The sequence below is a fragment of the Dendronephthya gigantea genome, unplaced genomic scaffold (genome assembly GCF_004324835.1).
Source record: "Dendronephthya gigantea isolate DGI-Jeju-01 unplaced genomic scaffold, DenGig_1.0 000228F, whole genome shotgun sequence".
Lineage (NCBI taxonomy): Eukaryota > Metazoa > Cnidaria > Anthozoa > Malacalcyonacea > Nephtheidae > Dendronephthya > Dendronephthya gigantea.
Genome location: NW_021163238.1, coordinates 241,709 through 256,251, shown reverse-complemented (window position 1 = coordinate 256,251; position 14,543 = coordinate 241,709). Strand labels below are relative to the sequence as shown.

Sequence of the window (14,543 nt, the reverse complement as noted above, 5' to 3'; positions counted from 1 at the left end):
TTGTCCGGCATTGACACTCGATTCGTTCACCTCGTAGCTGTTGACCTTTTGGGTGGTTGAACAGACCATCATCTCAATTTGCTTAGCTCAGTATGAGTAGGTTCCTTGTGTATGACGCATATGAGCTCCCTGAGCCTGAGTCTAGTAGTGCTTACCATCAACCAATAAATTACTGTAGATTCACCTGTTGCCACCTACATACACCTGCATGTTTTTTTACTAGTTTCGTATCACATAATTTTGAAATATGATGTTGACCTCCACTTTTATGACAAGTGTGCTTGCTCTTACAATCCCTTGCTTAGCAAAATTTGGAAAACTTAAGTGCAGGCGCAATTCTATCAACTGTGACGAACATATTAATTGTTTTGCTAATCAACAAGAGCTCAATCGATTGCCGGATGTCGTTTGACTTTTTTTGGCGTGACCCATAGCCTTCTGCCAGAAGAGTATTATTGGGAATCCGGATTACGCCAGCTGTTGATCTCGGTAAACTTTTGACAAACACCCGCCTAGAAAATCCGACAGGCGAAAAAAATATCCTTAGGCCCATTGTTTTGTTCTCCTCCACGGAAATCTTTAGTAAAAGGCGAAAGACTTTTTCGTGAAAATGAAGGAAAACAAAGGCTTGGAAACTTCGGTGCTTGTCAGGGCTGTATAAACGAAATAGTTTCACTTTTGGAACACCGTAGTCACGGAAGTGCGCGCGCAATGTTATCAATTGTGACGAATATAATTGCTTTTTTAATCAGCAAGTGCTTAATCGATTTCGGGATGTCGATGGATATCTTGGCATGACCCATAGCCTTCTGCCAGGAAGAGGAGCTTTGGGAATCCGGATTACTCTAGCTGTTGATCTCGTACACTTTTGATAAACACCCGACTGGAAAATCCGGCGGGCGACAAAAAATACCCTTAGGCCCATTGTGTTGTTCTCCTCCACGGAAATCTTTAGTAAAAGGCGAGAGACTTTTTCGTGTAAATGATTGGGAATCCGGATTACTCTAGCTGTTGATCTCGTACACTTTTGATAAACACCCGACTGGAAAATCCAGCGGGCGACAAAAATACCCTGAGGCCCATTGTGTTGTTCTCCACGGAAATCTTTAGCAAAAGGCGAGAGATTTTTTTGTGAAAAAATTGCACTCGTACTGTCATGTGACATAGAACAATAACATATTTTGGCCACACCCCCAGCTTCCAAACCCTCTCCTCTATTAACTATGATCGAGGTAACTATCATATTCTCAACTCGGGCGAGATTCTTGACTGTCGTTGAAATTAGATACTCCAGGTTAAACGACTGAGTACAACGGAAGCAATTTTTTTGTCCGACGACGTCTCGAGCATCAAAATGGGGTATGGCATATTGGCATTCTATTTGACTCGGCAAGTGAAATGTCACGAGGGCCTAGAAAGCTGAACGCAAAGCGTTGTTTTATAGTTTCGAGTTATTTCATTAATTTTTTCAATGGCAAATTGATGACTTCTGAATACTTTGTTCGGCGATTCTCGCATCTTATTTGACGAGGAACAATTTTTAGAGGGCCACTTGTTAGTCAGTTGATATACTGTTCAGTGTTTACCCTCGTTAAATAAAGTTGATTGATTGAAACCAAGAATGGTCGATTAGTAAAGCTCGAGTAAAAGTGTTATATCTCTTGATGCATGTGCAGGGAAGCCGAGAGGTTGAGTGGGTTCCGAAGAAAAAGCTTCGTTTGGGGTTCTTACTGTCGTTTTGAGGGCCCTTTAGGAGGGGCCCCGTGGAGAATACCGGCCCCCAACCACCCTCTTAACGGGCCTGTGGATCATACACAAAACCATTCATGTTCGAATCGGCATGAAATTCTCTGTCATACCGGATGTACCAAAAAGATGCAAACTATTGAAAATAATCTACTATCAGAATTTGATGCCTCGACATTCTGCTGAATCCACAAGCGCATAAAAGTACCCATGGATGTGCAAACACAGCATTGAAAATAAAATCTTATTGCAGGTAATTATTTCACTATTTGATGCATATTGGCGTTTAGCTCAGCGTTAGATTATTGAAACTCTAACAATAGGCGATTTCAATAATTTGTGTTTTTTTAGTACACCCTGTACAGTGTGTTCAAGAAAACTGAACCTTTCAACAAACGTATTGCTGTGCCGCATGGAGCCCTTCTGGCCTCTATGTCAGGCCTGCATGGTCATCTGATTTTTCGCAGGGTAGTGTGGAGGCAGCGCATCCAGCTTCAGTTGAGTCTTCATTCGAAAAATAATAAGCGGCTTGTTTTAATAAAATTGATGTACTTGATGGAAAGTCATCAATATAGATTATAAGCGATGGCGATTAATTTTCAATTTGATTTACAAACTTTGTCGCACGACAAGTGAGCCGCCCCCACAGATTTAACCTCCATTGTGCCCACTCCATCTGCTCGAAGATATTAGCTCTTTGTTAGAGCTACTCGGTAAATTCGAGTGAAAATAAAGTTTATGTATGTATGTACCCCCCCCCCCCTACAAATAAATACAGATTAAGAAACATAAAGTAGTCTGTATAATCAGGAAGAAAAGACTGTATAGCAATTGTGTTGGCATTGGAAAGCTGTGTTTTGACTTTTAGTTTGTTCTCATTACCAAACTCAAAATTTTGGGCCTCCAAATTGCTGGCCCTGTGGTTAATGTGGCACTGACGTATCGTAGTAATTTGACAGCTCTAATAACAATTGTTTCTTGTAAGTTGTGTTTTAATTTTCGCATCTTATTCGACGAGGAATTTATAGTGCTGCAACATTACTACAAAACGTTACAGTTAATTTGAAAGGTTCAAACGCTGTATATCGATTTTATTGGTACTGTCTATTTAACAAAAACAAACTAACGTTTAAATTTCGATGATTAACGTCGCTCCCTCTCATCGGATTTATCCGTTGTTTTCTCAGCTGATAGGGCGTGGAATTATCATTGGATTTATTCTTATGTCAATTTCCAATATATAATTGGCTGAAAAATAAAACCTTTTCGTATGAAAATAATAGAATTATTGAAAACTTTCAGGTACAGAAGTTATAAGAAATGAAGGAAATGACAACTTGATTTTGTCGAGGTTCTGGTTTCTGATTGACTATTTTTTTTTAACTCGGAACAGTTTATTGCAAGAAAATGCCACACATAAAAATGTTCCCATTGCCAGGAAATATTGCGCTGCCTCAAAACTACGTGTTGCCTTATAGGTAACATGTCTGAGGTAGCACTTCACCTTGCAATAGTAACCTCTAGTCATTTCTCCTAAGTTTTCGTGTCCAAAATTTTGCGAAGCGCACGTCATTGAAGAACGCTTTTCTACATCATCCTGGGGTGTGTACGGAACTTTTTGATGGGGTACAAAGCTCCGTGCGTGGCGTGAAAGAGAATTGTTTGTGGGCAATTAACCGTAGTGCTTGCGTTTTGGCTTACCTTTGATGGCGAACGTAAATTTCAAGAAGTGAGATTCTGGTATATCATCAATATTCCGTGAAATGCTTATGACTACAGTGTTTCCAACTCCTGAAATAATATGTTCATCCCTTCTTTCCAATATAAATTTCTAGAAACCCACTTTTGTTTTCAAGCCCGAAATTTTGTTTCCATTCCAGAAATCCCAGTCGATAACGATCCTTTGCACAGCTAATTTTGCTCAACTGAGGCGATAGGCTTCTGTATGTATGCATTTCTAGTAAAATTTTATAATCTTTAGATAGTAAACTTTACAACGTGATACCACTTTCTTTTTAACAAGTCACAAGTGTTCAAAATTTCCACCCTAAATTATAAATTTTCCCTGTTGCCAAAAAACAGCATGAACCACCTTAACCGCGAGTAAATAGACGGGATTAGTAATCGCCCGTCGCCGCTCATGCTTGGGGACTAGCATGCGATTAGGGTAAAAATAATCGTCTTTTCCCAGCATCACAAGAGTTTTGAGATTAAGAATTGCTAAAAATTTACTTCAAAACTTCAACTGCCGATTTATTTTGCCATTTAAAACTAACGGAAACAAGATTGAGAAAGAAGCAAAACATTTCAACAATTTCCCTGGATTGGTGCAAACCCTGACAAGCATGCAAACACTTTAAATTATAAGAATGAAAAGTTCAGTACGAGTAAAAAAGCCATTTTCCTGTTCATTTCTCAAAGAGATGCCTCAGAAATGCGTCAAGGATGATTACAACGACAGCAGTAATACAAATAACTAGCCAAATATTCCATGGACCAGGAGCAACTGGATTTTTTAAGGTGAAACTTTCAGGATCATCCCAAAAATCACAGTACATTTGGCGTAAATTTTCACCATTCATCACATCGTGTAGCCCATTGAACTGCAAATATTTTTGGCTAGAATCAGTAAACTTGGGCCAATTGGGTAATTTCTGGAACTCTTTTGCGTTATAAGTGATATTTGTTATCCCAACATTTTGGATCACTGAAAAGCAATAAATGGCAAAAATTTATAATGAATTGATCTTTCTATTACTCTAGTAGAAAATGACATCATATTAAACACTCGAAGGCCTGTATACTCACCCATTTTTGGCAAAGTTTGTCCAATAGGTAACCATTCGCGATGACATAACCCTGTCTTCTTCTGGGAAAAGTCGATGGTTAATAGGCATACCAAACGTCCCCTGAAGCAATTTCAAAGAAACATTGGATTTAATATTTTTGAACGTCCATGGAAAAACTATCCATTCAATTGGCTGACTATTAAGTCTGAGGGGTACGTTTATGCTAAAAATCACTCTTATCTCGTCACGTGTCTATTGTATTTTGAGCGGTAGGACTGTAATGTTTGAATTAAAATTTTGTTCAAATCACGGTTGAGGAGCTAAGCCAAAACAATGCTATTGCTTAGTTGAGCAAAAATACAATAGACACGTGTCGAGATAGGAACCATTTTTTGCATAAACCTGGACAATAACACACTTAATAAGCTGTTTTGTACTTCCACCTAGTCTCCAAACCATGTATATTCTAATGAACTGTGATCAAACACACATCACATTCGACAAGCACATTATGATCGACTAAAGGCGTTGTTTCTCAATAATTTTCGTTTATTGGCGGCATGTGCTTCTTGCTGTTTTCTCTTAGTTAAAAGGGTAATACCTTGCGAAAAACTCATCGTTCTATAATATAGGCCTTCGGCATTTTCCCAAATTAACGACACTGACTCCTTTAACGGTTTCCCTTACATTCAACATATAGTGAAAACTGTGTGCAATTACTTCAATATTACAATAATCTATAGTTTGGAGCGATTTTGCTAGAGATTCATTATTGTGAATCTACTACTACCCACGGGTAGACCTAAATTTTGCGACGCTAAACCACTAGGAGTTCATACATTCTGCACAATGAAGCATTTATCGAATTAGGAACTATCGGAACGAGTTTATAGAAATTTCGCCTATATGAAAAATTCCTATTATTAAGTGATTATTTTTCACTTTAATTAGTGCTTAATGCCATTGGCATAGCCTGCCGTCTATAAACTATGTTTTGATCGAGCCCCCGGAATTTCTGCAGGTTTTTACACTCACCATGAGATCTGAAGCATGTGCAGCAAAACCAAAAGTGCCTTGAGGATAGTACACCAATATATCCAGAGGTGGTGCATAGGAAAATCGGAAAACATAAACATTTTTACCAATCGACTGATCGGACCACGTTTTTGCAAGTTTGGTTGTCTCGCAACTCCAGTACTTGTCTGTTTGAAAGTCAATCGTTGGCCTGAGTGCTTCAACGTAATTTGGATAGCATTTTGGTTCGTAGAGCTCTAAAGCCTTCTTGTGTACATCACCAGAGAAATCTTTTAATTCAAATTGAAGATTTTGTTTAAAATAGTTAATGTAAAACTCGGTTGTTTGGTTATTTTGGAGATTACTAAAATGCCAAAGGAATGCTTCGTGTTCACATACGCCAATCATCAAGTCTACATGTTTGTGCTGTCCTTCTTCAAGCATTTTGGCCGGCAGTTTTTTAAAGAAATCACCATCAAGGACAGGCAACATGAAATCTTTAGTCATGGAGTATTCTGTAGTGCGATAATGTTCCATAATTTCCTCAGTGCTAAGATTCTGAAGACATTCCAAAACCTTTTCATCGTTCTTACATCCTACTTGGCCAAGAAATTCTTCTGACATGTTCTTCGCGTAATTCATATCGACTACTCCCATGGGAAAAGTGATGCTTCCACTTTGTAAAATACTTCGTTGGAAGTATGGCCAACTATCTTCGGAAAAGAAATGAGAGGAAGTGGATCCAGCTCCCGCGCTTTCTCCGAATATCGTCACCTTATCAGGATCACCACCAAATCGCTCAATGTTCTCATGAACCCATTTAAAAGCCAACCTCTGATCAAACAATGCAAAATTCCCTGTCAACACACGAAGATAATTGATTTGACACTGCATTTGGATCAAACGTTTTGATTATTGAGGACAATTATCAAAGTACAGCCTACAGGCTTGGATCGTATTTTAAAAATAAAGATTTACGTTTAAAATTTGTCCTGAAGATACGCCTGGTACGCGCTAGCTATGAACAGCTGGAAATAAAGGGATGTGCGACGGAGCGGTCAAATCTTTGTAAAATATAAGCGATTGTACAGCAAGAAGCTTTGTAGAAAAGCTAGACTTGTCTTCCGCGCGTTCCCTTCCCTCGCTTCCCTCGTTCCCTTCCCTTTCCTCGCTTTCGTGACCGAGCGTAGCGAGGTCGCTCAAGCTCGCGTGTGGGTTTAAGAGTCGACTTGTAGCAAGTCTATAGGAAAGCTTCAAATTTCGAAAGTTGGCTTTTACTCAGATGATAAGACAAGCACTTTTACAGCGCGACCTCTGACAAAAACTAGGGAAAGTATCGGCGTATGCGAAATTCAATTAAAAGCTTGCTTGGTGAAAAAATGGGGGAGGGCTCCTTTTTTTATCGGAAAGGATCAATTAATTAAGAAAAACCAGTCCATATTCGCCGGGTAGTCTTCACTGTATTATCAGTAAAAATTCAAGAGGTAGCAGTTTTGTATACGGAAAAAATATGGATGTCCCGAACAAACTGCGCTTTTTAACTTGAGAAAAAAGTTACTTTATAACAATCAACGGTTTCAAAAACTCTTCAGAGCACAATTCAAGTTATACAGTCTATTTTTAGGTTTTATTCGTTACTTGTAATTGCCGTAGAATGTGAAAAATTATTAAACTTGATGTTTCCAAGTGTTATAATTTTCGACTCCGCGCGTGCATAGCTTTACGATTTTCTATTTGGCCTTGAAGATTACGACCAAATTATCGTTCCGGTTTATTTACAGTTTATTATCTCCACGACCCATATACACAGGAGCTAAGTGTATTCTTTCCGAGATATTACCTCTGACACTCTCATCACGAGTCACCAAGAATCCAAGATCAAATAATCGATAATTTATTGTAACAAGAATGACGTCACCACCCGCAGCTGCGACAAATGAATGTCCATGAAAGCTTCCTGATGTACCTCGCGTATATCCACCTCCATGAACATATATCTGAAAGTGTAAAATAAATGAGGTATGTCCAGTGTAGTGATCGGTTAACAGATGCTTTCAGATGGTTTCAGGTGCTTTCAGATGGTTGTCATGAAATGTGTGGCATTGTGGTGCAGAAGGTACGGAAGGTGCAGATGATGCAGATGTTGCAGTTGTTTGCAGGTGTCGCACATGGTGCGGATAGCGCAGATGGTGCGGACGTTCAGTTCGTGGAGATCGTCAGATGATGCAGATCGTGCGCATGGTGCAGATCCGTGCGAATGGTGCAGATCGTGCGAATGGTGCAGATCGTGCGGATGGTGCATATCGTGCGAATGGTGCAGATCGTGCGAATGGTGCAGATCGTGCGGATGGTGCAGATCATGCGAATGGTGCAGATCGTGCGAATGGTGCAGATCGTGCGAATGGTGTAGATCGTGCGAATGGTGCAGATCGTGCGAATGGTGCAGATCGTGCGAATGGTGCAGATCGTGCGAATGGTGCAGATCGTGCGAATGGTGCAGATCGTGCGAATGGTGCAGATCGTGGAATGGTGCAGATCGTGCGAATGGTGCAGATCGTGCAGATTGGTGCATCTCGTGCGAATAGGGCAGATCGTGCGAATGGTGCAGATCGTGCGGATGGTGAAGATCGTACATATCGCGCGAATGGTGCAGATCGTGCGGATGGTGCAGATCGTGCGGAAGGTGCATATGGTGTAAATGGTGCAGATCGTCTAGATCGTGCAGATGATACAGATGGTGGAGATCGTGCAGATGATGGAGGTGGTGCAGATCGTGGAGGTGCTGCAGATCGTGCAGGTGGTGCGGATTGTGCATATCGTGCAGATCGTGCAGATGTCGCGGATCGTGCAGATCGAAGACGCAGTAATTGCGATCAAAGGAGTGTTGACCACGTGGTTTTCTGGCGCAATTTTCTACCTACTGAGCTACAAGGTCCAGTCTTCTTAAAAACATGATTTCGGATCCAGTTATTAAAATACCGCTATAAACCTGCGATGTGCTATAAACTTCCGACGAGGATTAGTTGGTATAGAGCTCCATATATAGCAAACCACAATTCGGGGATTCGACTCCGGCCTTTGTCACCATTTATTTTAAGGTTTTACCATGTGGTTCCGCTCAGATAAATATTGGACAAATGTACCAATCGGCTTTTTATGAATATTTTATACAATATAGCATCCTACCATAACCGTAGCAGATTTTGGTCTTGGGTGTGGTGTCCAGACATTCAGAACGAGGCAATCTTCAGACATTATGTAAGGAACTTTAACACCTTGCGGGCACGATATCGGCTTATCCTCGGGCTTTTCCAACAGTCCTGTAAAAATAGCAAGTTGCGTAAAACAAGATGCTCTATTCACCGTTTGGGGTATTCAATAACGGTAGCTTGGATACAATTGAAATATATCATTCTCTGTTGTTCTGAAAAACATTTTCATGCAAAGGACCGGTTTCAGACTTTGACACTCATGTGACATACGCATTACGAACAATGAGTAATGAGTTGTGCGTCTCATTTGTCCGATGAACTTTAAACGTGCCGAATATACATTAACAAAATAGATAATAAACTGAAATGCCTTCTTATCTATCTTTTTAAATTTATTTGGCGCATGAAAAGTTCGACGTTTGAAAAGAATCTTGTTGTTAATGTTAGCGTAGAATAGCACAAAAGTATCTATAAGTAGCAGAATTATGAAATAGAGTTATTCGCTCATACATATAATTCTGATGCTTCGGTTACATTTTTCGTATGATATGCCTTTGTGCAGAGAAACGAAAGTAACTAAACATGCGCGCGAGTTGTCCGAAATAGTAAATTGATGATAACGTAAAGGTGGAAGAATGTACAGTTTACCACAATGCATTGCAAATATCAAACATAAATGACTAAAAAGAATGAGAAGACAAACACCGAATGGCATGAAACTTTAACACAGCCTCATTTCTCATGCCTGTCCTGGAAGAAACCTCAATTCGCATCTTTGAGCGATTTCTGACGCAATGCGTTCTGGTAAGATGTACATCCGCCATCTTTTTCGTTATGTATAAACAAACGTTATTCAAGTATAAGTTCTTCAATGAACTGTGTTCTCACAATTGTAATATGCATGCTTTTACAGAGGGGGGAGGATCATTTAGAAAAGCTAGGAACATTATAAACATTCCTCCATCCCCTGGTATAGCCAGACTTTCTTAAGGAGGTTTCCTTAGAATGTGAGAGCTCTGTCAATGAATCATTTGCTTAAAAAGAGTGCTCGAACACAAAAACGATACCCGATCAATAAGAACTAGAAAAATAATGTAAGTAGATTAAAACTCCTCCGTACCGTTCCATGGCTTTTTAGGTTGAGGCTTCACGAATCTTAACTTCCCTACTGGAGCTTCTGCGTAATAGATATTGAGGAATTTTTGGACATACAGACCATCCAATCTTGTTTCTTCAATCTTCCCGCCAACTTTTCCAGCCAGAATCTCAACAACGACTAAACATAAATTATGTATAGAGCACTTTAAGGAAAACTCTGCATGTTCAAGATGTTCTACAGCTAGCATAGGTAATAAACAGTAGAACAAGTTTGTTTAGTTGGTGTCCTCACGCCGCGGTATTATTTCGTCCGCCATCATTCTGGCGTGTTTTTACCTATGCTGTGGGGTTATCAGAGAGCGAATGGAGAAAAATCTATTGTTAAAATTTTCCCGATGTGGAATATCCGAGCCATGAGCAGGTTCAAGAAACGCAGCCATAAGTCTTTCTGCAGGAATCAAACCTGCTGCACTGCGATGCAGCCTTTCAATTAACAACTCAGCTACAAAGTGCAGTTGTTGAGCTCAAGTTACAAATTCTTTCATACAGAGTGACAAACAAAAGGAATCCTTGCTTTAAATGAAAATAATGGAATATTATGGGAGTAAAAGGTTAATGTTGATTACTCATTTCAAGGGACGGGTCATAAAGTATTTACTAGAGGAGGGTGGAGGATAAACGAAATTTCAAGTACATGTTTTCATACTCTCCCAAAAACTCATGCATGGACAAAATTTTCGTTACCCCCTTTCATGTAAGGTAAATTTTTCAAACCCCCCCTCCCTTTCTCCCATTACTTCTGTTTTAAAATTGTCTTGCGTTTAGTTCAGTTCGTCTTGGAAGCAATGAAGATCAGACAAAGGATATCAAACAACACTAAATTTAATCATTTTGCACAAACGTTTTCGCTTTATTGAAAGCTCCTCAGGTGCTGAATACTTTGTAAGAAATGACCACTATAATTTTGGTACCCCCTAGAGATTCTTGGGGTTTTTTCAGCTCTCCCCCCCCTAATATTCTCCACACCCCATAGTAAATACTTCATGACTGGTCCCTAAATCGACTTTCTAACGGTGGTTTTTGTTAGAATTTTCAATGAACTATATGCATGGGTAAACTACAAAGTTTCAATGCTTGACGGTTGTATTTACAAAGATGGCGTTGAAATCGCGGTTTACAGTAAGCATGAACCTTTTTTCTAATTCCCTTGTTAGCTTTGACATGTAACGACAGCGTTAATCGTGTCGAAGAATGAAGGAAGTAAAATTGTTTCAAGTCAATTTCGGGTTTGTCAGTATCACTATACAGTGTGAACCAAAAGTCACCCTCACGAAAATACTGTCATAAAATTACTTTTGATAGAGATATGCCGTCGAAATTATAGATGCTACAAGAAATTAAAAATGTTGGCTGGGACCTCCATTACTCTCTGCGACTATTGCATATCTGTAAGGGTATGAGCTGTGTATGATATTGTGGGTTGTGTATGTATTGAGAGTTCTGTTGGTATTGACGGCTGTGTATGTTTACGGGCCGTGTATGATTGCGAGCTGTTAATCTATGAGGGCTGTGTATGTATAGTGGTCTCTGAATTGCGAGCTACGCATGTATTGAGTGTTCAGTATTGAGGCCACTGTATGTATTGAGCTCTGTATATAGTGCGAACTGTGCATGTATTGCGGACTGTGTATGTATTGGGGGCTGGGTAATTACTGCGAAATGTGTATGTGTTGAGGTCTTTGTATGTATTGCGGTCTGTGTTTATTGCGGGCTATGTATGTATTGAGGGTTGTATATGTTTTGTGGGGTAAATGTGGTCACACATGATGCAGGCTTCTTCTAAAATACAGGGTATTGTATAGATTTTTCCTATACTTTGTGTCAGGTTGTCAGTGAGAGCGTCTTAATTATATACGCTAAAAATATGTGTAACCATGCATATAGTATGAATAAAATATATATCTATAGTGAAATACTGAATTTTCTTAGGCAAGTTCCTGGTAATAAATATTAAACATATATTTAATATAACCACACCTGACTCATCTTCTACTGCAGCAACACATTCTAACAGCACCACGACAATAACTTGCGCCAATGCAATACCGTGCTAAAATGAAATTAAATTGCTCAAATTACAGTCAAAATACAAGAACCTTTCCAAGATTGAATCCTTTAGAAAAGCGTTCATTTTTCCGCTGTGTGAAAATCAGGGCCGTAGCGAAGGAGAGTGGTATTGGGGACAATGGTTGCAAAATTCTGAATTTATAATAGTCAGAATCTTTCGCTGTCAGAATCATTCTAACATTAGTAAAAATACGTACGTATACGAACTTAATTTTCCGAACAAGAATTATAATATGCAGAAAAACTGCATTGACTTTTTATTTGAACACCCTTTATATTGTAAAGCTATTATACTAGTTTACGTCGTTCCAAAGCATATGCAATATAAAATTGAAAATCATCAAAGAAGAAAATATTAATCCAACGCTGTCAATACTTACAAAAAGCAAAATGCTGAAATTCCCACTCTTATTCGTGTATATTACGACCCTTATAATATTCTGATATATATAATATTCTGAACCATAATGCAGGAAATAATTATTTCCAGAACCCAATATTTCAAAATTTCTTGCGCCTTGGGTACAATTTTCAGCCCAATATCCTGAATTCATTCAAGTTAGCTAGAGGTCTATGGCGTATTGTATTATTTTGAGGAGTTTTATATATATTCAATAGGATCCCGATTCGGAAATTTTTCATTTTTTATCTGCTTCCCGCCACTCCCAACCATGATGTGTTCGGTATGAACCTGATGAAAATTGTACTTGGATTACACTGTAAACCCCCTTTGTAGTCAGTTATATCAAGTGTTTATACCAATAGCAGAAGGTATTTTATTTGCATGTAACCTAGTGAACAAAAATAATAAAATCCTGTCGGAGAATGTGTTTTGCTCTATAACATCATGAATAGCAGGAAAACTTTTGCAATTTTCGTTCTTAAAATCCTACGGTGCTGTAAAGATTGGATGTTAGAAGATAACCCCCCCCAAATAGACATGAAAGGGTGCCGTGAGGCATGAGTCATTTATCATGTGAACAAAGAAGTCATGATTCACTGGACAATGACCATGAGGCATAGTGAACAGGGATCATAGATCATGTGGGATGGAGATTTTCATCAAGTGCATTGGGATCATTGAACATGTGTACAGTAAGATGCATTTAGAGTGTAAATGAGATCACTTACAAGTATTTAAATATGTTATAAAATTTAAACAATACAACAATTTTTTTACTTTTACACTGAATATTTTAATTCACAAATTTCTTCTGCTCGTTCACGGAGACCTACCAGCCAACAGGTATTTTATAATTTTATATGGTATGATTTTTTTTAAAAAACTTGACTATTCCTACATGGAGTATTTCATTTCACAAATACAAAAGATATAGTCTAAGAAATATTCTAAGCAATTTGCTAAAGTAGTTCCTTTCTGCCTAGAGTATACGGTCATCAATTGCAAGTATGGCATCGCGAATATTTGATCAAATTCTGTTTTGTCGGTTTGCTGTACTTTAGCACATCATATGCTTCGCCAACTGCTTGCCAAAGCTTAGTTTTATTTTCCTCTGCTTTGCCTCATATACCCAGATCCACCAACCAAGCTAAGAATTTACATTTCTTAAGCACCAATTTACTGATGCTAAAATGACTCATTCATTTAAACAAATGTAGGGTGCTGATTTAACAACAGTGAAAACTTTAGCCAGAGATGAGATTATGGCTAACATTATAATAAAGTTCATACGAAAGAAATTAAAATTGAAAAAATCAGCAGAAGGAACCCAGAATAAAACGCGAAAACAATTATCGAAGGCCTAATTCACGCGTACGGGCGCCTGTTCATGCACGTGGTCCTCCCGCGCGTGGCCGCGCCCGCTCGCGCGCCGCGTGTGACCACACCAATAAAAACAAAAATATGAAATTTTACAAATCTAATCAATCTCATTCGCCGTACGCCGTACGGTATGCCGTGGATTCAAACATCGATTTCCGATACGAAAATAACGTTTGTTGCAATCGCTTACTGTCCCTTTATAAAGGTACGATAACAAGAGTCGATAAAAACCTTTATTATTGCGACATTTGAAAGAAACATTTCGAATGCAGTACGAATAGCAATAGTCCCTTATAGATCGAACCTCGAGATTTTTCTTGTCTATTTTAGGCAGTCGAAGAACTCATTGTGCCGTTGTTCAGTAATTTTCAGCATTCTTATATATATACTTTATTAGTCTTTAAGCTAATCTTCTGAAGAGAAATATGTTTCAATCTATTTTTCCTATTAAAATGGTAAAAGTAAGGTTTGGATTGGAACGAAAACTTTGCGAAATTAAGTGCACGCGATGACGCGAATAAATTTAATAGACAAACAATGTGGGCTTCGTTCGAACAAATGAACGGCCATTATATCTTGAAACTTACCATTTTACTCTTAGCATTCATCTCTTTTCTGAAAAAATCAGCTGTTTAGTTACACCAGCAACCTCGCTGTAGAATAATCAGCACTATAAGTCAGTAATTTACTGCAGTAAACTTCTATACGTCGGCTGTAAATTATGGTCGCCTTGGGCATTGCCACAAATGAGGGACTGCAGGGACATGCGCCTGC

The 14,543-nt window shown here is 38.8% G+C and overlaps 1 protein-coding gene and 2 non-coding genes across 3 annotated transcripts; all 3 read right to left on the bottom strand.

The window, feature by feature from the left end:
• Positions 1 to 508: 508 nt before the first annotated feature.
• Positions 509 to 630, bottom strand: LOC114540279. The gene has a single exon (XR_003689033.1). It is a non-coding gene; the product is annotated as a U5 spliceosomal RNA (small nuclear RNA).
• Positions 631 to 876: 246 nt separating this feature from the next.
• On the bottom strand, positions 877 to 1,002 carry LOC114540280. The gene has a single exon (XR_003689034.1). It is a non-coding gene; the product is annotated as a U5 spliceosomal RNA (small nuclear RNA).
• A 3,552-nt stretch (positions 1,003 to 4,554) lies between these two features.
• On the bottom strand, positions 4,555 to 14,518 carry LOC114540278 (cholinesterase-like; the record flags this gene model as incomplete). Its single annotated transcript, XM_028560549.1, has 7 exons — positions 14,357 to 14,518; positions 11,897 to 11,969; positions 9,882 to 10,037; positions 8,736 to 8,869; positions 7,390 to 7,546; positions 5,571 to 6,406; positions 4,555 to 4,655 (listed from the first exon to the last, which is right to left on the bottom strand). Coding segments are annotated over exons 1-7 (1,478 nt in total), but the record flags the coding sequence as incomplete, so codon positions are not given.
• Positions 14,519 to 14,543: the final 25 nt, after the last annotated feature.